Source organism: Oryctolagus cuniculus, chromosome 12 (genome assembly GCF_964237555.1).
Source record: "Oryctolagus cuniculus chromosome 12, mOryCun1.1, whole genome shotgun sequence".
NCBI classification, from domain to species: Eukaryota; Metazoa; Chordata; class Mammalia; order Lagomorpha; family Leporidae; genus Oryctolagus; species Oryctolagus cuniculus.
In genome coordinates this window covers 11,978,198-12,005,939 of record NC_091443.1, presented here as the reverse complement: position 1 = coordinate 12,005,939, position 27,742 = coordinate 11,978,198, and the positions used below count along the sequence as shown (strand labels likewise).

Sequence of the window (27,742 nt, the reverse complement as noted above, 5' to 3'; positions counted from 1 at the left end):
ACCAGGACCCAGAAGGCTGGTCCAGATTCCTTATTCCCAGGGAGTGGAACCCAAGGTTTAGGGGAACTACTTGTACCAGGACACTTGAGAAATCAGTGAAAAACAGATGTTATGAGAAAAACTATGGGGGGCCAGTGCTGTGGCATAGCAGGTAATGCTGCCGCCTACAGTGCTGGCATCCCATATGGGTGCTGGTTTGAGTCCTGGCTGCTTCACTCCCAATTTAGCTCTCTTTTATGGTCTGGGAAGGCAGCAGAAGATGGCCCAAGTCCTTGGGAGACCCTGTACCCACGTGGGAGACCCTGCACCCACGTGGGAGACCCAGAAGCAGCTCCTTGCTCCTGGCTTCGGATCGGTGCAGCTCCGGCCATTGCAGCCATCTGGAGAGTGGACCAGTGGATGGAAGACCTCTCTCTCTCTTTCTCTCTCTCTCTTTCTCTCTGCCTCTGCCTCTCTGTAACTCTGCCTTTCAAATAAATAAATAAATAAATCTTTTTAAAAACCCAAAAAAGTAAAACCAAAAAACTATGGGGCTGGGTCTGGCAGAGCAGTGAGGAGGCCTCACTCGATACCACAGTACCTAGATTCTAACCTCACTGCTTCCCAGTCCAGCTTCCTGCTAATGCCCGCTCTGGGAGGTGGCAGCTGATGGCACAAGGAGTTGGGTCCTTGTCGCCCACAATGGAGACGTGGACTGCGTTCCTGGCTCCCAGCTTCAGTCAGGCACACCCTTGGTTGCTGCAGGCATCTGGACAATGAACCAGTAGAGAGGAGCTCTCTGCCTGCCTCTCAAATAGATACTAGATTTATACTTTAAAATCCACCAATTCTTCAAATACATTTGGTGAAAAATGTCCATTTTTTTAAAATAGCTAAGATATGGAATCATCTCAAATGTCCATCAACTGAAGACTAGATAAGGAAATTATGGGATATGTATACCATGGAATACTACATAGCAGTTTAAAAAAAAAGGAAGAAATCCTGTCATTTGCAACAAAATGGATGAAACTGGAAAACATCATACTTAGTGAAATAAGCTAGTCCTAAAAGGACTCCCTGATCTGTGATAACTAATAGAGCACCTTACAGGTCATCTACAGAGTGAAATTGACACTTTGAGACACAATGACTCTGAACAGCCCTTGTCTTGACTGTTGAGGAGCAGTTTTGTCTTTTTTTCATACAATTTGTTGAACTCTTTACTGAGTACAGAGCTAATTGTATGTGTACAAAGTTAATTGAAATCAGATCTTTGTAAAAAAGAAGAATGGGCATAGGAGAGGGAGGAGGAAGAGGGGTAGGAGGGCAGGTATGGTGGGAAGAATCACTACGTTCTTAAAGTTGTATTTATGAAATGCATGAAGTTTGTAGCCCTTACTTAAAAGGTTTCTAGACAAACAAACAAACAAGTATGCTTCTTGGAGTGCAGTCCATGTTGCTCAGACAGCCTGTGACTGTCTCACCCACTGCTCCTCTGCAAACAAGGCAACAGTCACCCTCAGCAGGGACTGCGAGTGTATTCCCTGCCATGGCCTGGAAAAGCAGCAGAGGAGGATGGCCCAAGTGTCTGGGCCCTGCCACTCACATGGGGGGATACCTGGAAGAAGTTCCTGGCCAGCCCTGGCTGCCGCAGCCATGTGAGGAGTGGGTGAGCAGATGGAAGATGTCTCCCTCTCTCTTTCTCTCTCTCTTTGTAACTCTGACTTTGAAATCAATGAGTAAGTCTTTTAAAAAAGGCAAGAGCTCACCAAGAGGCTGGGGGAAGAGAAGGTGGGGAGGGGCTGTTCACTGGTTCTGACCAGGAGAGGCGGCAGCAAGGTGAGGGTCTGCCAAGCTGGAGGCACCTACAAGCCACTGCCACCACCCCCGCCCCGAGGGCGACTCTATGCTACTTATCACAACACCCCCTTCTCTGAGATGCACCTGCTTTATCTGGGGGGAAGAGGCCATGAAAATACGCGTGTGAAGCTCCACACGGAACCTCCGGAGGGACCACAGAACCTCGGGTGGCTTCTCTCCTGCAGAGGCAGCCCCTCGGAAGCAAGGCCAACAGCTGGGTGCTCGCGCTCTCTCTTCCACCAGACCACAACTGAGGGGGTGCTGGGGCGCTGCCCCCCCCCCCGGCCCACTGCCCAGTCTGTGTGGGGGCAACCTGCATTCATGCACGTGTGTGTGTGTTCACTTTCTTACCTACTGAATAAAACTGACCTTATTCACATCAGCACTAAGAATGCTTTGTGCTTGGCAAGAGCCCGGGGTGAAAATTAATGCCCCCACCCCGCTCCAGTTCTGGAGGGAGGAGCAGCCAGCGGTGGTGGCCGAGCAGCACTGACGCCACTGAACGGGACACCTGAAAACTTAAGGCGGCAGATTTTATCTACGTTATACTGTACTACACAACAGAAAAAGGAGGGGGAAAGGAAACTTAAAAATCAGTGAGGGCTCAGGCCACCAGGAGGTAAACGGCCGAAAGAAGTCAAGACGTGAGAATGTGAGGCTGCAGCGGGCTCGGCAGAGCTGAGGGCAGGGGTCTGGCCACAGGAGGGCATGGCCGGCCGGCCGCACCCCTCCCCTGGGGCTGCGGGACCCTGCAGGAAGCAGCGCTCTGCTCTCAGGCTCTGCTGGGGATGGATACAAAGCACGTGGGAGGCAGGAACACACTGCAGGGATCACAAGGGCCGCCAAGGCGACTGCGGGGCAAGGTTCAAGGGAACGAGGGTGTTCTTCCCATCAGTCTCAAAATCCAGCTCCGTGCAGGTCCTCCCTGTGAAGGCCAGACTACTCCTAACGCAACTGTGAACACAGGGAAATCTGCAAAATCCGAGAGCCCGCATGTCACTGAAAGTACGCGGCAGCAACACTCGGCGTTTTCCATCCCATACTTGGTTCTGGGCTAACAGGGGCTTCCTCCTGCTACGTTAGCTGCTGTAAACACGGGCAGGACAGGAAGCCCGCGCCCACTCCAGGGCCGCTCCCCAGCACACTGGCTCACAAGGCGCTTGTTCATTTAAGGCTGTCAAGCCATGTCACAGTTCCACATTCCGTGGCCAATTTTTTCCACGCCTACATCACCCTGCTTCGGTTAATGGGCCTCTGGAAAAAACCAAAGCTCCCAGCAGCACAGTGCCCTCCATTCAACTCCTGGCTGGCTGGGATGAAGACGGGGAGTGGAACTCCAGGCAGCCGCACAAAGAGCCACTGTTGCTGGGCTCAGGGCCGCAGCCTCGGGGCCCTGCCCTGCTTTCCTCCCCACCCTGCTTGTCCTGGAGGCAACCAATCCCTCCGCTTTCAAGTCCCTAAGATCCCACCCCAGGCACACAGGCACTGGCTAGAAAAACCAGCCTGCCTGACATCCCAGCAGCACAGCAAATCCACCTGGAATAGGACAAGCTGGGGAACCTACTTTCATCCATCTTTCTACCTGGAGGCTCCGTGCAACAAACAAATAAAAACCACCTTTTGCAAAACTAAACACCTTCCTTGAAGGCACCTGCCCAGGGCTGAGGCATCGGACTCTCCCTCTCCCCCAGTCCCCAGACCCTAAATCCTAAGTCCCAGTGCAGAGTCCACTGCCAACCCATCTCCCGAATCAGCAAGCAGAAGGCAGCTGTCTCCCGTCTTCATGCTGATGCTTCCCTTACCGCCCCTGGGCTTTCTTCTGGGCTTGCAAGAATTCAGACAGAAGAACATTCATAAAATAAATGTTCTCGTTACAGTGACATTTGTTAAGGATTTAAAGTTCGCTAAAAATTCACATGGGAGTATAAAGAGCCTAGGGTGTGTTTTGCTACGAGTACCAGTTCCAGGCGCTTCAGGTGCTGGTGCAAGTTCAGGGCCAGGCGATCCCACCACCGGCCTCTGCTGTCAGGACAGTAAATCTTCTGAGACAAAAGGCTCTCGAGCTCCTTGACAGCTTCCTACGGCGACAACAACAGAGAGCGCTCAGGAGCTCCCGAGGCAATCCAGTGTAATCACATTTAGAAGCTAAGAGGATCGGCTCACAGCTTTCCACCCTAAACCACGGCCAAGGACCTGGGGCTCACAGGGTGGAGGCGGCCATGCCCCCTGGAGTGGCCGTGGCACCCTACATCCCCACTTTTCACTCAGGCCCCTGCCTGCAGGTGCTGAGCCTGGGCATGAGGCTCTCGGCAAGCCGTGGCAGCCCGGGTGGAGCCACACTCGAGTACGCTCAGGGCTGGCAGACCTGCAAGCTTCCGAGAACCCAGCAGGTACGGACCGGTCGTAAGAGGGATCTGGGGCAGGCAGGACAGTAAACAGGAAGTCTGCAGCCAAACAGCCACCTCCACAGGGACTCCTCCGGGCTGCACTGATGGACAGCGTGTTTGGCCATTCTAGATATTAACCTTCTGTGGTTCTTGAATCTCTGTGGAACACGAAAGGTTTGCCCCAGAAGAAGGCGTAAGCCCACACCCAGCACTGCGAGAGTCCGTCTGGGGCTCCCGTCGGGGTCTCCAGCGCCCCGGGCAAGAGCCCACCCGGCATCCTCTGTGCGAATCGCTGCTTTTCAGCAGGCCAAGCATCTCTAATCGAACCTCAAAACCCAAAACGGGCACTTCAGCACGGAACGCTCTGGGTTTTGGAGAATTCTGGATCTTTGGATGAAGGATGCTCAATCAGTAACATTGAAACAAGTATTTCAAAGTCAGAAAAAACTCAAAAATCTGAAACATCTGAAACACTCTGACATTTCTGATAACGGATGCTCAACCTTTATACAAATATCAAACACAACAACAACAAAAAAAGTGAAATAAAGCAATTTCACAATGTTAGTTTTAAAGAAAGGAGATTTCCTATTTGAGATTATAAGTTATTTCCAGAGAATGCGTGAGAGCTGACGAGGACGCATAAGGAGACGTGAGATCTCCACCTCTAGGGTTTTGGGAGACCCCCTAGAGCTCACAGCGAGCTCCGAAAGAGACCCAGGCTACAGCTAGAGACCCTGGCTGGGGCAGGGAGACACACCGTCCAGCAGAGACCCCCAACACGTGAGCAAGCACGTCTCTGGCACCTCTTCTCTGCTTACCCGAGAGACAGCAGGTTGCCTGCGTTAAATGACTTTCGTCCACTACTGTGAGCTGACTGAGTGTGTGGGAACTGCTGGGAGCCCGGCAGGAGGTCCCTCAGGAGGAAGGGGCGGGGCCTCACACTCACCTCATACAGGTGAAGTCTCTGCAGTACCTCCACCATCCGAGACAGGATCCTCGTGTAAATCCACCCAACGGTGAAGCACCGCAGAAAGAGGGGCAAACCCTCGTGGTACCTAAGACAGAAACGTAGTTTAACAACTCCACGCAGTGACAAAGGCGACAGAATTCCTATGTTTCTAAAAGGTATACTCTAACACAAACGCTCCTTGCCTGACAAGGGGGTACATTCTGATACGCCCATCATTAGGCTGGAAGGATGCTAACTGGGAAAGGCACTGAGCGCACCCCGCCTGCCGCACAGGACGGCCTGGCACACAGCACGCGGCCCAGTCCTGGCTGCTCCCCCTGGGCACCACGAGAGGTTCAGGCCTGGGTCTAGCCTGGGGAAAGTCCAAGTGGGCTTCCTGCAGAACACATCAGGCTCTCTGACCACTCTGAAGTTGAAAAAGCGTCCTCCAACCTCTCTAAGTCGGGAAGTGCCTGTGTTTCCAGCTGTCTGGAGCACACACTGTGCTCCCACAGGCGGCCACTGCGTCCCCGGTTGTTGAGACAGTGGAGTGAGCGGACAACAGCGGGCTAAACCCTGGGCCTGCCTGTGGTTTTCTAAATCCTGCGAACGAAGAATGGTTTTTACCTTTGAAAATGGTTCAGTCAAAAGGTGAATAGCACTGTGCAGCTGTGAAAGCTGTAAGAAACCTGAACCCCAGCGTGCACACCGGAAGTGCCCTGGAGCCCAGCCATCCTCTTCTCCCGCACTGCAGGGCACAGAGCAGTTGCCGCCCCCGAGCCCCTGCGGGCTGCCTGGTCTTTCTCATCAGCCTCGTTCTCCAGGAACCCAGCCTCCTGGCTATGATCGTTAAGTCAGTACTTTATCTCGTTATAAAATACATATCCTAGCCGGCGCCGCAGCTCACTAGGCTAATCCTCTGCCTGCGGCGCCGGCACTCCAGGTTCTAGTCCTGGTTGGGGCGCCGGATTCTGTCCCAGCTGCTCCTCTTCCAGTCCAACTCTCTGCTGTGGCCCGGGAGTGCAGTGGAGGATGGCCCAGGTGCTTGGGCCCTGCACCCCATGGGAGACCAGGAGAAGCACCTGGCTCCTGGATGCAGATTGATGCAGCACAGCCATAATGGCCATTTAGGGGTTGAACCAACAGAAGGAAGACCTTTCTCTCTGTCTCTCTCGCTTACTGTCTAACTCTGCCTGTCAAAAAAAAAATATATATATATATATCCTAAATGTGCTTTTTAAAGAGGCATCTGCTAATACTAATTTTCCTTAGCATTATGTAACAAAGGAAAACAAATACTAAAGGTGTTCAACATCAATCCAACAGAACAGAAGGCCACGTGCTGTGGACTTGGACCTTTAAAGGTGAACGTTCACTTGGTGTGGCCTTTTTCAGTTTCCACCAGAACAGACCTGGTGCCTGTCCCGTGCCCTGTCCTGGGCTCGCTTCCCTCACATAAATGCAGCTGGACCAAGCGAAGCCACTCACAAGGACGGCGAGCCAAAGCCCAGTGTTGGCTTATGTGCGCTGTCGCGAGCACGGGAGTGGGAGTTTCATAAAATTCTCTTAAACTCTCAGACCTGTGCTTGTTTCCCGCTGCCCTCGGACTCCATGAAGAGCGAGCAGCAGACGCGAGCGACGCCACGGCTGTCTGACCGCAGAGCCAAGGCAGAACGTCGGTCACGAACAACCACAGTGGCCGCACCAGCTCGGTCAGGAAGTAAACTGTGGCAGGTACCTAAAAAGAAAACCTCTCACCTCAAGGAAGGGTGGTCTTTCAGCTCACTCCACTCCCGTTTTGCACGCTCAGAGAGCTCCCTAGCTTCTTCCCAGTTCCCGTTGGCCATGGCGGTGGAGATGTCGCTCAGCATGTGCACGGCCGCTGCGTACCTGGGGGAGAGGCAGCCTCAGATGGGAATGAGCCTTTCCACAAGTTACCCCTCCCCAGCCACAAGAGTGATCCTGAGGGAACAGGTCGCTTCGGAAACATCATCATTCCCAACGTCTGGCACGCCTTCATTCCATCATTCGACAACCTGGCTGCAGCCATGCCAACATGTGATCTCCTGTGGATTTACACTAAGATTAGATTTGATAACCTGAATCATTTGCAGTCAGAGGTAGCCCGAGGATGATGCCCAACCAAGCTTTTACTTAGGATGTTTCAAAACTAACTTCAGGAACATTCTATGGGCGATGCGGATGCTGAAATGTTGGCCTGCGTTCAGCCGCAGACAGACAACTTCTCTTTGCTCCTTTAGATGCAAAAGCAGACATTTGACCGAGGATTCTGTACCACTTTTGAGTACATAATCATTGCTTTGGACTCACAGCAAAGCATGCATTACCGATGTGTACAGACATGCAGATAAGAGGAAAAGAAACTGCCCGTGTGTAATGTCACTCACAAGCTGTGAGACCCAATGCTTTGGTGGTCTGCCACTGCACCACTGCGGGGCCACTAAGAAGAGGGTGCAGCAGAGACACTGAGTGGAGGCTGCCACGGACGGGCAGGAGTGCCCTCCTCGCCCCGGCCCCGCACTCGGTCAGAGCAGCCCCCACACACTCAGCATTGCAGCTTAATCCAAGGGGTGGGGGGACCCTACCACGCCTCACCTCCTGAGGCCTCCCTGCCACGGGCCAGCTCTCATCACCTCTGGACTCACGCAGGAAGACTCACCCGCATCTGCCCCAAACCTCCCCCTGCTGCTGTGGAACCACTCAACCAGGGGCGGCCGCCTCTTCCCGACTGCCCGGTGAGGGGTGGTACATCCTCAGCCCTGGGCATCCTTCCTGCCCACTCGGGCTCCCTCATCATCTCCCTCCTCCGTGGAAGCTGCTGAGGCCTTGGGCAGGGGCGGGCTGCTTCTGTCGACTCTGGGAGACGCCACCTGGGTGCCCTGCTTTCCCTCCCTGTCTCCCATCCATGACTCCAACACAGCACACGGGCAAGGACACACAGAACACTCAACCTTGAGACCTCCTGGCCAGCAACCCCTACCTCCATCTCCTGCTACTCACATGCCCCCGGCCACTCGGAACCTCCTCCTCAGTGACCGTCGCCCTCAACAACCCGACTGCGAGCATTTCACCCGCTGGCCCTCCAACCCTCGCAGCCCTGCATTGCTGGCAGCGATTTCCCCGGCTCACAGGCCCCCAGCTGGGCCCGCACTCCCAGCGGGAACCCAGTGTCACGCTCCTTGGGAACAGCACTGTCCACCTGGGCCACCAGGCACGGGCACCTCTTCCTCTTGGCCTGTCTCCAGGGCCCTGAACTTTGCTTAAAAAAAATGACAGGGCCAGGGGACTGGCTGCACTGAGCCAAGACCACAGGTTTCCAATGTGCAGGTACTTCGTGCTGCAGCTCAGCCCACCCCGCAAGACGGCTTCCTTGTCATTTTGCTTCCCCAGCCACGCCAGGAGAGGGCCTGAGCTCCCATGGCTGCAGGCCCCGCTCTGCTCACGGCCCCTCCTTTGTCCTCAGCCCTCTTGTGCACACCTGCCGCTCTCCCTCCCGACAAACACAACTCGAGGAAACTGCCTCGGCCTCACGCTCACCACGCATGGAACCAGGTGCCTCTGGAGCTGCCCCTGCCCAGGCCTCCCACCGCACACAGCTGGCTAAGCCCCGCCTCCTTCCGCCCCAGGTGTGCCTGCCTCTCTGCTGACTTCGGGCCGATGGTCTCTCATCCTTGAGAGGCTTCCTGCCAGCCCCCAGCATCCCTCCCGCATACCAGGCTGCTCCTCCTCCCCCTGCTCTCCGAGTGCAGGCTCCTACTCTCCGTCCTCCTCAGGGCCCCGTTCAGCTCCACAGCTTCCAGTGCCCCCCGCATGCCAGTGACTCCCAGAGTTCTCTGGAGGCCGAATCCCTCCCTGAGCAGCTGACAGTATGCCCAACACCAGAGGGCAGTGTCACCTGAGCGGCTGCTGGCACCCCACGAACTGACCCCAGTGGAGTCACCTCCGTCCCCCCATCAACACCTTGGCAAACACCCGAGCCTCCAGCGATCCGGCCTTTCCTATGCCCCCATCGAATCATGGTCAAGCCTTTTCCACTCCCCGTCTTTCCCAGACTGATTCCGTCTCCACTGCTGCCAGCGGCCCAGTCGTGGATGACCGCTAGCACCCTGCACTGAGGTCACCAAGTGCAGCCAGCCCTCCTGCAGCTCCTCTTGCTCACAGCCCACAGAACGCGTCTGTGAACGCCTGAGACAGCCACTCACCTGCCCACGTGCTCAGAGACTCAGTGCTCACCCGGGCTTCTAGGGCGAGGACGCTCTGGGCCCTGTGGTCCTGGTCCCCGCAGAACCTGCCTTGCACTACTATTCTGGGGAGTTAGCCACAGTCTTCTGAGTTTCTCCAGCTCGGCAAGGTCTGTTCTGCCTCAGGGCCTGTGCACCACTCACTCACCAAGCCCCGGCAGGGCCGGCTCCTTCCCATTCTCAGGTCTCACGTCAACGTCCGCTCTCCAGGGACACTGCCTGAGCCAGTCTTGTCCCAGCACTTGTCATTCCCTATAACATGTCCATCTCCCCAGTGAAATGCAGCCCATGACAGCACAGACGCCATCTTGTTTGCTGCTGCAACCCATTACCTGGACCCACAGCAGGTACTCAACACTCACTCATGTTTACCGAATACACGAGGAGAAAGAAAACAGGACCAATCATGTCAAGTAAAGAGGTAGACGAAGGGGCTCTGAGGCCAGCTCTCCTGTTACCACGTGTTTGGTATCATCCTGCAGTCAGTGAAGTCCAAATTCATTTCCCTGTTAAGGCATTTTGCATAATGAAGAGTTTTAGTTATTCCTATTACTTAAAGCACACCTACTTACTAGAAAGAATGTGGGATGGCTTATTTTCTATCCCCAGGCAAACTACCCCACCCCCTGCAAACTTTGAGTGTGAATGATTTTGTGCATCACAGAAGTGAAAAGCAACTGCCTTAGATGCAACAGCAGTAGTGCCAGCCTAACCCTAACATGTGCTAGCACTCCCCGGAGGCCGGCTCTAAGCACGTCACATGCGTCATCCACGCACCGGTAAGAATGTGCTGTTACTTGTCCCACTGTACGGGAAACACTGAGGCACAGTGTGGCATTGTGGCCCAGGAGTGCAGCGAGCCTGGCACTTGGCTGCAGAGTCACATCTCCAGGAACAGAAAACACAAGCCCACTAAAAATGAAACCAGAGTAAGAGGAACTGTCACTTTAGGAGACCTGGCTTAAAATGTTCCCCTCAGTGAGCAGAAATGAGATACTGAGCCCTCTAATAACGAAGGCAAAATGGCCTGCAGACACTACCTTTTGGTCCTGCTTTCATCCAATCATTTCAACCGCTAACTTCTAAAAGCTCTTCTAGAAATACTGAAGGACTTTCCTAAAAGCAGACGTCAGAGTGAATTTCAGTTAAATTTCAGTCAGAATTCTTTCTTTTAAAATTTTTTTAAAGATTAATTTGCAAGGCAGAATTACAAAGCGAGAGAAAGAGAGAGAGGGAGAGAGAGAGAGAGTGAGTCTTCCATCAGCTGGTTCACTCCCTAAATGGCTGCAATGGCTGGAGCTGGGCGGATCCAAAGCCAGGAACCAGGAGCCTCCTCCGTGTTTCCTACATAGCCGCAGGAGCCCAAGGACTTGGGCCATCTTCTACTGCTTTCCCAGATATTAGCAGGAAGCTGGATCGGAAGTGGAGCAGCCGGGACTTGAACTGGCATCCACATGGGATGTACATCACAGCATCACAGGCGGTGGCTTAACCCATTAGGGTGCAACACCAGCCCTGAGTCAGAATTCTTTAGGGTGCAACACCAGCCCTGAGTCAGAATTCTTTTTTTTTTTTTTTTAGAAGATTTATTTACTTATTTGAGAGGCAGAGAGAGTGAGAGTAAGAGAGAGAGAGAGAGAGGTCTTCCATCTGCTGGTTCACCCCCAGATGGCCACAATGGCTGGGGCTGTGCCGATCCAAAGCCAGGAGCCTGAGCTTCTTACGGGTCTCCCACATGGGTGCAGGGACCCAAGAAGCCATCTTGTACTACTTTCCCAGGCCATAGTAGAGAGCTGGATCAGAAGTGGAGCAGCCAGGACTCGAATCAGTGCCCACATGCGACGCCAACACTGCAGGCAGCAGCTTTACTCACTACACACAGCACCGGCCCCCAGCATTCTTAAATCAAGAACCAAAAGGACCACCATAGGATACCCAAATTCATTTTTCTTGAAAAAGGTATTTTTTTTAGGATATTCAAGTATTTCTTCTCTATAACACCCACACTATTTTTTCTCCTCAGACCTACTTTTGCTGATCACACCACGTTTTCCCCAAATCCATGTTCTAATATAAACTGGTGAAAATTTCTAGTTCACCACATTCGTAATTCTGATACACAGTACACAAGTTATCAGCTTCATCTGAAGTGACAGCACTCGGACAACATTCCTCACAGCCCAGTTCACGCCAACAACACACGGAGGCGCGTCTGTTAAATGCCTGTATTTTCAAGACACTCCTGGTACAGGCCTTAGGCCTACTGTTTAAGATGCCCAGGCCCCGCATCAGAGTATGGGTTTGATTCTCAGATCCAGATCCTGACCCCAGCTTTCTGCTAACACAGATCCTGGGAGGCAGTGGCGATGGCTCAGTAATGGGGTTCCTTCTACTCACGTGGGAGTCCTGGCAGTGAGCGCCAGCTCCCACTGCCAGCTTTGGCCCCAGCCATGACTATTTCAGGCACTCCAGGAGGAGGCAATGGATGGGAGCTCTTTCTTTCTGTCCCCACCCCCCCACATCTCTCTCTGTGTCAGTCTCTTGAATAAAAAGTAAAATAAAATTTAAAATGCTCCTTGCCAAAGCTATTTGAGAACACAAATCAGGGAACGTCCTTTTTAGCTCTAACTCAAAACAATGATTTTGGCAACCTTAATCGAAACACAGTTCTGCAGTCTCCTGTCGTCTTAGAAATGCATGTAAGTAAGACACAAGACACATCCGATACTCTTGGCTGTAGAGTTAATGCTCTACTTTAGCTAGCAGAAAAATAACAGCTTTTTGCTACACTGTACAATACACAGATATTACAGTGAATTAACATTTCTTACCTGATAAGGTCTTCCCTGTCTTGGAAGATTCGGGTTTTCCGGTTGATGGTGTAGCTGGGAAACTCCAGTCGGCCAAGGTTGACCAACAGGACGGTGGAGAGCTGACCCTGACCTCCACAGGCCGCTTCTTCATCTTCCACAGAGTCGGTCAACGAGAAGAGCAGCAAGATCCGGGAGAACACAGCCCTGGGGCCTGCACACACTCGCAGCGATGGACCAGCCAAGTCCTTAGCTCTGAAAAATGTGCAACACAGAACTTTCTTTCCGGTTCACAAGCACTTGGATACCAGACCTCACAAGTTATTTTCAGCTAAAATAAAGAGAAATGGCACTCATTACTCTAAGCCCAAAACCAAGTCTACCACTGCCACCTGTGGTGCTGGAGCATCACTCAAGTTCCCAGGGGCCACCAAGAGGATGAAATGAATCTCCATCTCCAAATGGTTCCACACAGAGTGGGGTTCAATAAGTCTCTCCTTAGCCACCACTGCCCATGCTGGGTGCGAACCTTCAGAACACCAGGAAAGCTTTCATAAAGTGGTGCTATCTGACATCACCAAGTCTCCATTTTTGATTCATGCAATGATTTATATTACATAGTTATTTAAAATGTCATCCTCAAAGGTTCTTGTTAAGCATCGGATTTTGTAAGAGGAAGCGACATTTGGCGCTACTCTGACGCGCAAAGCGCTCCAGGAACATCTCCACCCCAGCGTGGCCTCGGAGCAAATTCAGTTCACCTCTAGCTTCTGCAAGGTGGGCTTGGACTAACTTCCGGGCCATGTGGACCCTCTGAGCCCTAGCATCTACAGCAGGACTTCTCACCCAGCACAATGGACACTTGGTCAGGCTGGAGACCAGGCGGTGGGGGACCAGGTGGTGGGCGGGAGCCAGGGGAGCTGTCCAGTGTATCACAGGATGCTCGGCAGCGTCCCTGGCCTCCGGTCACAAGATGCCATGAGCATCACCATCTCTCGCAGTAACAACCAAAACTAACCACAGATGATGCCAGATGCCCCAGCTGAGAACCCCCTGACCAGTGGAAGACCCGGTACCCCATCACAGAAACTACTAGGCCAGAAGCAGTGCGGCACCCTTGGGGGCACTGCAGGGTCAATGCCACCATCAGAGTCCTGAGAGCAGAGGGGATGGCGTTTTACTACAAACCACTCATCCCAGAAACTGCCACAAGGGCTCATTGCCTCCACCTCCCTGCGGAGGCCCAGGGGTGGCCCCTGTGGACAGTCTCTGGGCCACGAATGGAAAGTTACACAGGCAAGGACTGAGTAAGGGTGAAGACTGCGCTTTGCGTTTCCTCAAGGTAACAGCAGATGACAACAGCACGGCAGGAGGGCCAGGCGCTGCCCGCGTGGGGCTCCCGGACTCTGAAATCTCCCTGCTGGGCTCCACATCAGAATGCAGAAATAAAGCACAATCCTAAAGAAGAGCGATTTTTACTACAGCTAAAATGGCCTCAAGAATTTTATTTTCCTAAACTCACTGATAACAATTATTTACCTTATTTCTTTTACTGCACCTATTTATATGCTAAATACTAAGAGAAAGCTGTGAATTTTGTTTACCTATAAATAAGGTTATTATCGAATACTTAAGAAATATACACTCAACTGCATAAAGAGGGGACTTAGAAGACATTTAAGATACCACAGGATGAGTGTTTTACAGTTCTAAAGGCAATTAACTATAAACACATAATTTATGAAAATATCTTGGAAAATCTACAATATAAACATTTTTGAAGTATTGATAGTGACATTTTCCTTAATTAATGTCTGCTTTATTAAAGCCATATTTTATTAAAGATTAGTATTTACAGCATATCCCTGATGGGATGGGTTCTTGGCACAGAACAGCTTGAAGTTACACAAAATAAATAACAATGACATCATTTTAGTGTTTTCAGAAGCATCATCATATTTCATCCCGACCACTCCAGAATAGTGGTTTCCCAGACTAAAGGTGATATGGTTTGCTTTATAAACAAAGTGGGCAAAATAAATCTAGTCTAAAAGTTCTGATCTTCCCCAAACTGAAAGTTTAAGCGCTTCTCAAAGGCAAAATAAATCACCCAGTTTTTGGTAAACGACTGTTAAACTCAAGAAAAGTTGCATATTAAGTCTGTCTGGGGGCTGGCATAGCGGGTTAATGCCCTGGCCTGAAGCGCCAGCATCCCATATCAGTGCCGGTTCTAGTCCCAACTCCTCCTCTTCCAATCCAGCTCTCTGCTATGGCCTGGGGAAGCAGTAGAAGATGGCCCAAAACTTTGGATCCCTGTACCCATGTGGGAGACCCAGAAGAAGCTCCTGGCTCCTGGCTTGGCTCAGATTAGCTCTGGCTGTTGCGGCCATCTGGGGAGTGAACCATCGGACGGAAGACCTCTTTCTCTCTGCCTCTCCTCTCTCTGTGTAACTCTTTCCAAAAAATAAATAAATCTCAAAAAAAAGACTGTCTGAGGCTGGCACTATGGTGCAACAGTTAAGTCATAGCCTGTGACGCTGGCATCCCATATCAGAGGGTGGGCTCAAGTACCGGCTACCAACCCAGCACCCTGTTAATGTGCCTGAGAAGGCAGCAGATGGCCACCCACCTGGGAGACCCGGAGGGAGTTCCTTCTCCTGGCTTCGTCCAGTAGGCAGTTGTAGTCATTTGGGGAGTGAACCAGAGGATATAAAAATCACTCAATCTCTCTCTCTCAATCTCTCTCTCTTTCCCTTTCTCTCTCTTTCAGAGAAATAAATCTTTTAGGGCCGGCATTGCGGTGCAGCAGGTCAACGCCTTGGCCTGAGGCACACTGGCATCTCATTTGGGCACTGGTTCGAGACCTGGCCACTCCACTTCCAATCCAGCTCTCTGCTCTGGCCTGGGAAAGCACCCGAGGATGGCCCAAGTCCTTGGGCCCCTGCACCCACGTGGGAGACCTGGAAGAAGCTCCCAGCTCCTGGCTTTGGATCAGCGCAGCTCCGGCCATTGCAGCCATCTGGGGAGTGAACCAGTGGATGGAAGACCTCTCTCTCTCTGTGCCTCTCCTCTTTCTGTGTAACTCTGACTTTCAAATAAATAAATAAATCTTTCTAAAAAAAGAAAGAAATCCTTTAAAAAAGAAAATTTTAAAAATGTTTTTAGGCCGGCGCCGTGGCTCAATAGGCTAATCCTCCACCTTGCAGCGCCGGCACCCCAGGTTCTAGTCCCGGTGGGGGCACTGGATTCCATCCTGGTTGCTCCTCTTCCAGTCCAGCTCTCTGCTGTGGCCAGGGAGTGCAGTGGAGGATGGCCCAAGTGCTTGGGCCCTGCACCCGCATGGGAGACCAGGAAAAACACCTGGCTCCTGGCTTCGGATCAGCACGGTGCGCCGGCCACAGTGGCCATTGGAGGGTGAACCAACGGTAAAGGAAGACCTTTCTCTCTGTCTCTCTCTCTCACTTGTCCACTCTGCCTGTCAAAAAAAAAGTTTAAAAAGATCGACCAATTACCTTCAACAAAAAATTTGACTGAATAGTCTATCCTAAAATCTTATAAGAACAGTATAAAACTGTGTTTTTCTTGGGTGATAAAATGCTAGAACTGACCAAAGGCCCACTGCCTTCACTCTACTGCCTACTGATTTTTCTTGATCCTAAAGTAGCAGGGTGCAACAATAAGAACCAAAAACAATAGTCCAAGAAAACATCCCAGCTATTATAATTAAGGCTCGTCTAGCTTTCACCTTTTAATTACAACAGAAATAAGCAATGACAATTTGAAGATGTGCACAATCTATTATAATGAGTTAATATGTCTAATCAACAACTGAATGTTTTACTGTAACAATAGCCAACAAAACCTTTTTAAAATCACTGCACGGATCCCAGGCTGACTCTGGCCCCAAGTGCAGACCGAGCGCTGTTTGGCCAGTTTGAGAAAGGCGTCCACCAGCTGCTGTTTCTGTCCGTTGGTATTCCCCAAGTGGAAGGTCCTGGCCAGGGCTTTTAGTTCAGGGGCAGAAAGGAGTTCAAGCACTTCAGAGAGTTCTTGCAACTCAGATTCTGAAATAATTTAAACATTAAAAAAAGGTTAAAAATGGTTTCAAAGAATTTTACTATTCTCTAGCTTTACTCAGTTTAGGAAGAAGAAAGCTTAGCTAAATATAAACACAATGAAATTCTGCCGACATTTTCATTAGTCTGCCAAACCAATTATTAAAGAGTGTAGAAGGTAGTTATCGCTTAAGAAGTTACAACATAATAGAATTTCTCACTAAAAATTAAAAGAAAAGTTTACTAAAACAAGGACATACATGAACAGCCATTATGGCACAGGCAACTACTGGAAAGCTTACTGGAATACACATTCTTGTCTTTGTCATCACAAAGCCTCTGACAGGACCCCTTCAAATCAGGTTGCTGGTAATCTGGTCACCGGCTGCCCCCTCTCCTCAGGTCTCTGCTTGCTCACATGTTACAGGTTGGCAGCCCTTCCATGGGCTCAGGCATTCAGGCCCAGGAAGATGTCCAGCTATCGTGGGCCCAGACACCAGACCAAGCCCAGGGATTCAGCTGAATCACAGCCAGCTGGTGGGAGCCAGCGACTGGTACAGCGGTTACACCACATGGGATGTCCGGCTGCTCTTCTTCCAATCCAGACTCCTGCTATTATGCAACCTGGAGGCAGGAGGTGATGGTTCAAGTACTTGGGTACCCTGCCACCCACGGCGGAGACTCAAACTGGATTCCTGGCTCCTGGTTTCAGTCTCACTCAGCCCTGGCTATTGCAGGCATTTGGAAAGTGAACCACAGATGCGAGATTGCTATCTGTCTCTGTCTCCTTCTTTTTCAAATAAGATGAAATAAATAAATAGGGGCTGGTGCTGCAGCATAGTAGGCTAAGCTAGCATCCCATATGGGGGCCGGTTCATGTCCCAGTTGTTCCACTTCCAATCCAGCTCTCTGCTCATGGCCTGGGACAGCAGTAGAAGATGGCACAAGTGTTTGGACCCCTGCACCCACATGGGAGACCAAGAAGAAGCTGCTGGCTCCTGGCTTTGGATTGGCCCAGCTCTGGCTGCTGTAGACATTTGGAGAGTGAACCCACAGGTGGAAGACTTCTCTCTCTCTCTATGCCTCTGTTCTCTGTAACTCTGTTTCAAATAAATAAATCAATCTAAAAAGGAAGGAAGGGAGGAAGGGAGGGAGGGAGGGAGGGAGGCAAAGAAAGAAAGAAAGAAAAAGAGAGAGAGAAAGAGAGAGAGAGAGAGAGAAAGAAAGAGAAAGAAAGAAAGAGAAAGAAAGAAAAGAGAAAGAAAGAAAAGAGAGAGAGAGAGAGAGAGAGAGAGAGAAAGAAAAAAAGAAAGAAAGAAAGAAAAGAAAAGAAAAGAAAAGAAAAGAAAAGAAAAGAAAAGAAAAGAAAAGAAAAGAAAAGAAAAGAAAATTTTTAAAAGACTCAACTGGTCTCTGCCTTAAAGGCAGTCAGTTTAGGGCAGTGCCTTCTTTCGCAGGGTACAAATGGTGATTAGGCATGCACTGCACGCCTGGTAATGTTCTTTGTTGTTTGCTTTGTCTCCAGAGTCTGGCTTTATTTTTGCAGGACAGAAAGCATCTGGAGCCTTTCTGAGGCAGACTAAAGTAGACTCTGTGAAATCAACACTGCATTGCAGCGTGGCCCACGGAAGCAGCCACACATGGGGTATAAGAGAAGCTTCTACATTTCCCCTGCTTCAGGAAAGATTCCTTTCCCCTTCCTCACCAATTTCCATAGGTTAAACGACATACTGGCTTCCTCCAAATGACTCCCAAAGTCTGGAGTTCCATTAGAATTTTATGCCCACATAAACCAAACCTGTGGCCCTGCCATAATACTTGACATAACATCAAACATAAAGTTAGAGGGAAAACTTGGGGATGCTGTTCCAAATGACAGAATATTCAGTTTACAATCTTCTTAATGTCATGTGGACAGATGGCACACAAATTGTACAGATCCAGCTCTTGAGTAGCAGCAGCACATAATCGCAAAGCTATGCTGATTAAAATATACAAATACTGCATTAAGTTTTCTGTATCAGTGTCACAATGTTTGTTTAAAGCCGATCCTTCACCAGGGGGAAAAGTTGGTTTGGTTAAATTGACCAGAATGTAGTAACCTGCCAATTCTGAATAGCCACTCCAAGAAAGTAATTTAATATATGACAGCCAGCACCGCAGCTCACTAGGCTAATCCTCCACCTGCAGCGCTGGCACCCAGGGTTCTAGTCCTGGTTGGGGCGTTGGTTCTGTCCCGGTTGCTCCTCTTCCAGTCCAGCTCTCTGCTGTGGCCCAGGAAGGCAGTGGAGGATGGCCCAAGTGTTTGGGCCCTGCACCCACATGGCGTGCACCAGGCGGAAGCACCTGGCTCCTGGCTTCGGGTCGGTGCAGCCCGCCGGCCATAGCGGCCATTTGGGGGGGGGGGGTGTGAACCAACAGAAGGAAGACCTTTCTCTCTGTCTCTCACTGTCTAACTCTGCCTGTCAAAAAAAAAAAAAAAATACATGACATTAGAAAGATGAAGGGGAGGAATATTTACAGGTATAGTGATCTTCAATCCCTCCATCTTGTTTACAAAAGCAGGCCCAACAATACTGATTTCAGGCAATATGCATTATTTGCCAAATTTTTAATTTGTCCTAGTTAAATAACACATACTGTTGTTAGTCTTCCCCAAGATGTGTTTCATTTCCTCAAACTCTGATCCTCTTATAGATGTCATCACAAGTTGTCTCAAGGTTGTGGCATCATATGTGCAGGAAATAAAGATCTGGCTTTCTTTTCCCAAACTTTTTGGTACAAGGAGGTCACTGATGCTAACAAACTTCTGCTGAATTGGTTCCAAGAGCACCACAGCTGGTCTGACTTCTTTCTTGGTTCCTTGTGTACACAGCTGTACTAACTATGGCACTGTGCCTCCCTTATGCTGCCACACAGTGTGCACAGGAAATCATGCAGAGACATCAAACTGGCAGGAGCTGGCACCACTAGTGTTCTTGACGGGGTGGCCAAGGATGCAGATAACTGTCCACCTGGCCTACTTTCTTCATAGCTGGCGTCACAGATGAGCTGCTGATAGTGAGCGACCCCTCCTTCAGATCTCACACCAATTACTGTCCCATTCTGCACAACGAATTCTTCAGTAGGGTTATTCAGCACGTGGGTACCTCCATCAGCAGCACTTAGACTTGCAAATCCTTGTGGCAGTTCGCCAAAGCCATAGAGTGGATAAAGGTATGTGCTTTGGCCATCTCTTGCCGGAGACTCACTGTAAAGTTTCACCCTGCTGATGGTTTCACACCATAGTTGATCTCAGTAGTCACTGGTCCTGTAAAGTACAAGAGCATAACCTCCAAGACCTGAAGCAGCCTGGCCCAAATCAAGTTTCTTATACACAGCTTGCATCGCACTCTTCTCAGGATCAACACCTTCAAAAGTTCAAGCGCCTCTTTCATCAAAGTTGGCAGCAGACACTAGGAATTTTCTGAAGTGACATTCTCCAAACAGTCCCACGAAGCCAGCTGCCAGGGCTTCTGCTTCAGGGGAAGGAAGCTTGTAGATCTTCCCTCCCTTACAGACAAAGCGTCCTTCAAAACTCTGAAATCCAGATGACAAGTGGCCTCTGTATAAAGGAACAACTTGCCCAGCTGACCTTTAGCCATGAGGAACTTTCCGGTCTCTTCCTCCCCCCAGTGATGGTGGTGGTGATCCTGGTATTTTAAAGCCTTCAAATACATCTTCCTGTGGTGTAGTGAAACAGTACGGTTTCGGTCCGTGTGAAGAACTTTCTTCCCACTCACATTACACCTGACAGATCACATTTCACCAGGCGGTGCCCAGCTCGATCGCGTCCATCACATCACATTCCTCATCCACTGAGTGCAACAGTGGGCTACTGGGCTTCTCATTTTGTTGCTAAAGGTCATTGAAAGGTAATTAAAGGCTCACCTGCAGCACTCACCTGTCAGACATGTCAACTTATAGAATCTGCATCCCTCGTATGCTTACCTCATGTTTAGTAATGCATTTTATGGTATAAGCCATAAAAAGTTTTCAATTTTGTAATGATTATTCATTACTTTAAAACATCTAAAATGAGGTTTCCCACTTTCTAGTTAGCTTTCTCCCTCAGAGAAGCCCTACCTAAAAATCTAATTATTTTGTTATAGATTTTCCACACTGGGGCAGTGGGGGTACTGAGATTCCAGCTCCCAGGATGACATGGACATGTGGGAAGCATTGTTGGATGGATTTTCCTGTCTCACCCAAGCACTCATGTCAAAGCTCCTCCTCTAAGCCTCCATGCCTCTCCCCAACTTTCCCCATCTTCTACCCTAACCAGTTCCACCCTAACAATCACCCAAACTTGACCTTCTCTTACTGCTCCCCCTACAAACTCCACTTCTGAGCAATCACCTGGCTTGATTTCCTGTATTCATCCAAACGAACTCAAGGCTCACCTCTTTCATTCTCCTTTGACCTACATTCCCAGTATAACATTATACCCAATTAACAGTAGGTACTTAACCCATGCTACTTCAGACAACCGAGGTATCACTGGGGAAGACAGACGTTTCTTTAGTGTTTTTATATGCTTAAAGCAATTAAAATTCTTCAGGCAATCAACTTAGGTGTGCACATGGGGGTAGATGAGATTTTTGGAGGCAATATTGGTTTCAATATTCAAGTCAGCTTTGTCCTGAGGAATCTGAGTAAGATGGGCCAAGTTCTTCTTGAAGGAGACAGCAAAGGAGGAATATATTTCTTCTAATTCATATACCACATCTCTTTCCTATATCCTAAAGGTAACTTTATGATCCTCAACCTATAAGATCTGTAACAATCAGTCTTTTTTTCTTAAGACTTATTTATTTTATTTGAAAGGCAGAGTTACAGAGAGAGAGAGAGAGAGAGAGAAAGAAGTCTTCATCTCCTAGTTCACTCCCCAAATGGCCACAGTGGCCAAATGGCCAGAGCTGGGCCAATCTGAAGCCAGGAGCCAGGAGCCTCCTCCGGGTCTCTCATGTGGGTTCAGGGGCCCAAGGACTTGGGCCATCTTCTACTGCTTTCCCAGGTCATAGCAGAGAGCTAGATTAGAAGTAGAGCAGCAAGGGCTCAAACCAGCACCCCTATGAGACGGTGGCACTTCAGGCACCAGCCCCCCTAGAAGGCTTAATGCTGGTTAATAATGGCTTTAGCAACATAGGGTTAATTTTTATCCCAAGATTAAACCCAGTTTAAAAAAATTACTGTGGATTAGGCAGGCAACAACTAGGAGAGGGAGCCTGAGTCACAATACCATCATTCTACAGAAAACTCTTCAGGACATTTTCGCTTTTTTGTTTTTGTTTTTTGACAGGGAGAGTTAGACAGTGATAGAGACAGAGAGAAAGGTCTTCCTTTTCTGTTGGTTCACCTCCCAAATGGCCGCTGCGGCCGTTGCGCTGCGCCGATCCGAAGCCAGGAGCCAAGTGCTTCCTCCTGGTTTCCCATGCGGGTGCAGGGCCCAAGAACCTGGGCCATCCTCCACTCACTCCTGGGCCACAGCAGAGAGCTAGAATGGAAGAGGAGCAACCAGGACAGAACCGGCGCCCCAGCCGGGACTAGAACCCGGGGAACCAGCGCTGCAGCCGGAGGATTAGCCTAGTGAGCTGCAGTGCCGGCAAAGGACATTTTCATTTCACATTTCCTTCTACTAGTCATACCTGTCTGTAGAAAGCCAGCACGAGTCAATTCCTCAATCACAGGTGTCAGGTCGGGGGCAATCTCTTCATATTCTAATTTATTCAACTTAATCCAGCTCAACTTCCGTTGAAAGAGCCGTACATATAACTTCTGGCCACTAGCTGCAATAAATTTAAGAAAAGTGGTGAAAAACATTTTCTTTCTTGTAAAACCAACATCATTTACTTTTTAAACCTGAGGTGAGGAAATAAACTTTACTAGAAAAACACAAGATAGGGCTTCAAAAAGTCCACAGTGGAATAGTGGGTGGCATCCTACATAGGTGCTGGCTCGTGTCCTGGCTGATCCACTTCTGATCCAGCTCCCTGCTAATGGCCTGGGAAAAGCACTGGAAGATGGCCCAAGTGCTTGGGCTCTTGCCAACCATGTGGGAGATCCGGAAGAAGCTCCTAGCTTCGACCTGGCTGAGCTCTGGCCATTGAGGCCACTTGGGGAGTGAAATAGCAGATGTAAGACCCCCCGCCTCTGTAACTCCTCAAACAAATAAATATATCTTTTTTTAAAAATCCATAGAATGTTTACATTATATTTTTAATTTCATTTGCCCACAAATTTCTGGAAGTCCCCTTTTATGCTTACCACACATACAGTAATGCATCTCATGGTATAAGCCACAAAGAGGTTCCAATCAAGTTTCCTACTTTCTAGCTACTTTTAGGTCTCAAAGAAGCCCAACCTCCCCCCCCCAATCTAGTTATTTTGCTATATACTTCTATTTTAAAAAAGATTTGTCTTCTTAAGGCAGAGTGACAGGGCGAGAGATCTTCTATCGCTGGTTCACTCCCCAAGTGGCCTCAAGGACCTAGGCTGGGCCAGGTAGGAGCCAGGAACTCCATCTGGGTCTCCCACATGGGTGGCAGGGGCCCTAGCACTTGGGCCATCATCTGCTGCTTTCCCAAGTACATTAGCAAGGAGCTGGGTCAGAGTCAGAGCAGCCAGGACTTGAACCAACACTCCAATAAGAGATGCTGGTGATACAAGCAGCTGTGCTATGACACCAGCCCCATCGTTCTTTACTTTTAGTTTAACACACATTATTTTGGTTTTGGTTGAATACAACCTGAAAATAATTTTTAAAAAAATGTGTAGCAGCCCCGTTCTAATTCAGTGTTCTTGACCAAGTTGTTTCACTGACCTTTAGCTTTGAACTTCTGTCAACTCTAAAATAAAATTTTTGACATTCTCCTTTTTTTTTTTTTTTCTTTTGCTTTAAAGAGAGCTCTTCCATCTGCTGATTCACTCCCCAAATGGCTGGGCTAGGAGCTTCATCTGGGTCTCCCAGGAGGGTGCAGGGGCCCAAGTACCTGAGCCATCTTCTGCTGCTTTCCCAGGCACATTAGCAGGGAGGCAGATTGGAAATGCAGCAGCTGGGTTCGAGCCAACGCCCACATGGGGTTCTAGCACTGCAGGTGGCGGCTTAACCTGCTACACTACAGCATAGGCCTTTTAAACAGGCAAAATCAATTTAGCAACCATTATCGTCATACACAGACATATTGTATATGATTCTCCACGGAGACAATATAAAAGAAAATGAAGAACTTGTTCTAGGCAAACTTCGTATTTTTCAATTATAGGAAGAACACAGCCAACAACTACTCAAAAAATACAGGCAGACTGCAATCAACTCCCAACCAAAGGATTGTGCCCACTCTGCCAAAGTCCCGGCATCAATCAGGAGTTAGCAAGTTATGCAAGGAGTATCATAATCCTACAGTGCAAAGTTAAAACCAAATCTTCTCTTACACGGTGGTAGCAATGCTCAGGGTTTTTCATTGTTCTATCTACCGAGTCACACATGGCTCCAGTTTATCAGAGGACAGGGAGGTCACCAAGGAAGTTTGCCGACCTTGAAGGGGCTGTTCCACAGAGCCGATGTGGCCCTTTGGGTCACCAGGGCTGCAACACAAGGGCGCCTTTTCCTTCAAACTCGCACTACAGCTCACAGCCACTCAGGCTGCCCAAAATCTGAAGTATAAACCAGCACTTTGAAATGTCCCAATGAAGCTTCAAAGTTTCCATTTCCTCCACACCCTGACTTTATAAGGTAAGTCCAGGAATCCAAAATGTCGCTGGGGAAAGAAAATCTGCCTCATGTTGGTCTGTTTTTTCCTGCATTTTATTTTACTTTACTTTCATGGTGGAGGAAATGGTGTGTGAAAACAAAACACCCTAACAGTGAGCCTACTTATATGTTAAAAATGTAAGGTTACTTTTTTAAGTCAAACTTTTTTAAATCTGGGAAAGGCTATTTTATAAATGTCAAATATACACAAAAAGGAAAAACAGCTGTTTCTGCTACAACCAAAGTACACTTGTAGGAGCAGACGTCACCAGGCAGGAAATCTTGCCTCTTAGGCATGCCCACCCATCTCAATACAAACTGAAATAGCTCAGATCCCCAGAGTTCTCCCAGAGTACAGATAGGGTGCTCCCCAACTTACAGCAGTTACATCCTGATAAGCTGGTGTTTTGTTTTGTTTTTTTTTGTTGTTGTTTTTTGTTTTTTTTTTTTTCTGACAGGCAGAGTGGACAGTGAGAGAGAGAGACAGAGAGAAAGGTCTTCCTTTGCCATTGGTTCACCCTCCAATGGCCGCCGCGGCCGGCGCACTGCAGCCTGCGCACTGCGCTGATCCGATGGCAGGAGCCAGGTACTTCTCCTGGTCTCCCATGGGGTGCAGGGCCCAAGCACTTGGGCCATCCTCCACTGCACTCCCTGGCCACAGCAGAGAGCTGGCCTGGAAGAGGGGCAACCAGGACAGAACCGGCGCCCCGACCGGGACTAGAACCCGGTGTGCCGGCGCCGCAAGGCGGAGGATTAGCCTAGTGAGGCGCGGCGCCGGCCTAAGCTGTTGTTAAGTTGGAAAGTAAGTCACAGCTGCATGTAATATACCTAAGCTAGCAAACATCACAGTGTAGTCCAGCCTATCTTAAATGTGCTTAGAACACTTGCATTTTCCTAGAGTGGGGTACTTTACTTACAAAAGCCCATTTTGAAAGAAAGTATTGAATATCTCGTGTAATGTACTGAATACTGTATTGACAATGAAAAACAGGACGTTTGTATGAAGACCATTTCAAACCACCATAAAGTCGGTAAGTTTTGTCATACCATGGGAATCACCGGTACTTACAAAACCACAGTGCCTCCTTGTGGTCATTAGATCACTACCCATCCGTCACAAGCAAACAGGACAGCAAAAGGGAAAACCTCAAAAGCCAACAGGCATAGGATACCTGATAACTGAAAAAATCGAGTTACAATTCCCTTCTCCTGTTCATCAAAAAGCATCATATCATCTTCACTCCCCAGCACGGCTCGCAGCACCACAAGGAAACTCTGGAGGTAGTAAGGCTGGCTCGGCGGGGTCGCGGTCACTGCTCCGGCCACACTGCAGCTTGACCCCTGTTCCGCAGGAACACTGCGAGCGACTTCATTCTCTGAGCCGCTGTCACCCTCCAGAGGAGGCTTCTGGACAGCACTCCAGCTAGGAGCATCCGCTGCTGAACCCTGAGATCTTGGCTCCGAATCTGATGACCGTGTTTTAGTTTCTGAAACGCCAGTCAGTTCTTGCTCTTCGCGGTTGCCTGCCTCACGTGTTTCAACCCCTACATGGTCTATTCTGCTGACCCTCTCCTGCTTCACAAGTCCGGCTTCTGTAGGACAATTCAGTGCCTGCCCGGCTGTTACATCTGGCGAAGACGGAGCGGGAGCTTTAGCTGAGACTCCGCGGGTGGGAACTGACTTCCCACACTCCCCGGTGCCCCTCTGGCTCTCAGCTTCCATTATTCTGCTGCTTTCTAGTGCGTGTTCAGGACTTTCTTCCTCTAAAGAATTACATGTAAAAATGTTTTCCTTTTGAGAACTATTCTCCAAAAGTTCCTCCTTGTCCTCAGGTTCTGAACAGCTACCAACCAGACTCCTCCCAGCCGGGGAGACAGCGCCCCGTGGACTACGGCTGGCCAACTCCTCACCCTTATCTCCCGACACCCTAGCTTTTATGTATTTTCTGGACAACTTGGATGACAGGCTTCCCAAAGAAATGACTTGCACGTTCTGATTTCTCAGCTCATCTTGACTTTTGCATATGAAGTCACCACTCGCTTTAAAGTAGGGACTCGTATGCTGTTTTCTGTTCATTTCTGCTGAATCGTTTTTGCCAGGGGTTAAACGCGTCTTGGTTGGTGATGGCTTCTTCGGTGTTACACCTGCTAGGGCAATACTGGCCGACCCCACTGCGGATACCTTAGAGTTGATCAAGCCGGTCTGCGCTGGATCGAGTCCAACGACGTCGCTGCCAGCACACATTTCATCAAGGTGTCGGTTTAAGTCATATCTTGGCACCATCTGACTACACACGGGGCAGGCAAGTTTAGCAGGCGGCGCGTTGTTAAAGAACGAGATGATAGAACTCGGCGCCTTTTTTTCAGTTTTCCTGCCGGATAAGCTTCTGCGAGGCCTTTTTTTGTCTGGCGATCTCCCTTCTGCCATGATGAGAGTCACAAAACCGGTGCTCCGAGGCACAACGCGCAGGACGCTTCAGTCAAAGCCTCGACGGTTTGCTTTCGCTTTCTTGATTTGAGACAGTAAAAAAGTGAGCCTCTGACCTCATGGTCCTCGTTCAACTGCTTCCCCCTACGAAATACAGCAAATATGGATCGCAACGTTGTTCTGGGTGAACCGGGGCCCCGCACGTCGGAGGGCGGGACTTCGGGTGCAGAAAACCTGGGCTGGAGGCATACGCCCCCCGCTCTGCGGACGATCGGCGGCAACTTTGGGAAAGGACACCGCTCGGGGCCCTTCTAGGAAACCACCGCGTCGGGGGCCGTCCAGTGGGATGGGCTCCAGGGCGCCTCCGGCCTCGCCGGCCGGCACCGACCCAGCAGCGCCCGAGTCGCCCGCATCTGCGAACACGCTTGCCGGCACCAGCGCAGCTGCGGCCCCGCAGCCCAGGGGCCCGGCGAGCACCTGGGACGCGGTCCCGGCGCCGCGCGGCCGCGTGCGAGCCGCCCACCCCGGCCCTCAGCCCTCAGCCCTCGGCCCTCCCGCCCGGCCGCGCCGAGCCTCCCTCCGGGCTTCGCGCGCCGGCGCCCCCAGGCATCCCCAGCAGATCCCCGCGTCCCGATTCCTGACAGGCTCGGCGAGTGGAGGCTCGAGTGATCGATCTCTCTTTTCCAGGTCAAGGACTCCCCAGCAGCCGCGCGGCTGAGCCCAGTAGACAGACCCGGGCACCTCCTGCCTTTCGCGCCTGCAGCAGGCGGGCCGCCCTGAACGCCCCTGCTCGGCTTCTCTGCGGCCGGGCGTTCCGATGCGTGGGAAGCCGGAGCAACCTGCACTTTTGTGGGGGAGCTCCGCGTCTCGGGGTGCAGCCTGCAGGGAGGAGACAAGAGGCCAGCACAGGCTGTGCTCACACAGGCTCTGCGAACCGGCACCGGGCTGACGGTATCACTGTAAAAACCCCAACAGTGCAGAAATAATAAAATGTAGCCATTAGGGAATGATGGGTCTTGAATTTATTTTAATTGCTTAACAGCTGGGAATGTAACAACCAGCCTGGTCCCGCCTACCCTAGCACGGGGCTGGTGCTGTGCAGGGAGGCATAGTTGCAGAGAGAGAGGGAGAAACAGAGAGCGGTCTTCCATCTGCTGATTCACACCCCCCCCTCCCCCCCAACACACACCGCTCTGTGACCCCAACGGCCAGGAC

At 50.3% G+C, this 27,742-nt stretch overlaps 1 protein-coding gene and 1 pseudogene across 3 annotated transcripts in view; both read right to left on the bottom strand.

Annotated features, from left to right (window-relative positions):
* Positions 1–27,108, bottom strand: part of FAN1 (FANCD2 and FANCI associated nuclease 1) — a 32,827-nt gene extending 5,719 nt beyond the window's left edge. Inside the window, exons 1-7 of one of the 3 annotated variants that reach the window (XR_011380562.1) lie at positions 25,273–26,773; positions 21,996–22,136; positions 16,116–16,317; positions 12,275–12,508; positions 6,940–7,071; positions 5,179–5,287; positions 3,801–3,920 (exon numbers count right to left, since the gene is read on the bottom strand). Coding sequence is in view for 2 of the 3 variants with exons in the window: in XM_008269777.3 (XP_008267999.1) it covers positions 3,801–3,920; positions 5,179–5,287; positions 6,940–7,071; positions 12,275–12,508; positions 16,116–16,317; positions 21,996–22,136; positions 25,273–26,527 (2,193 nt within the window). In the remaining variant the exon portion in view is untranslated. Of the gene's footprint in view, positions 1–3,800; positions 3,921–5,178; positions 5,288–6,939; positions 7,072–12,274; positions 12,509–16,115; positions 16,318–21,995; positions 22,137–25,272 lie in introns of all 3 variants that reach the window. The other 2 variants (XM_008269777.3, XM_017348355.3) reach the window with 2 other exon arrangements.
* On the bottom strand, positions 18,848–20,790 carry LOC138844840 (rab GDP dissociation inhibitor beta pseudogene; annotated as a pseudogene).
* Positions 27,109–27,742: the final 634 nt, after the last annotated feature.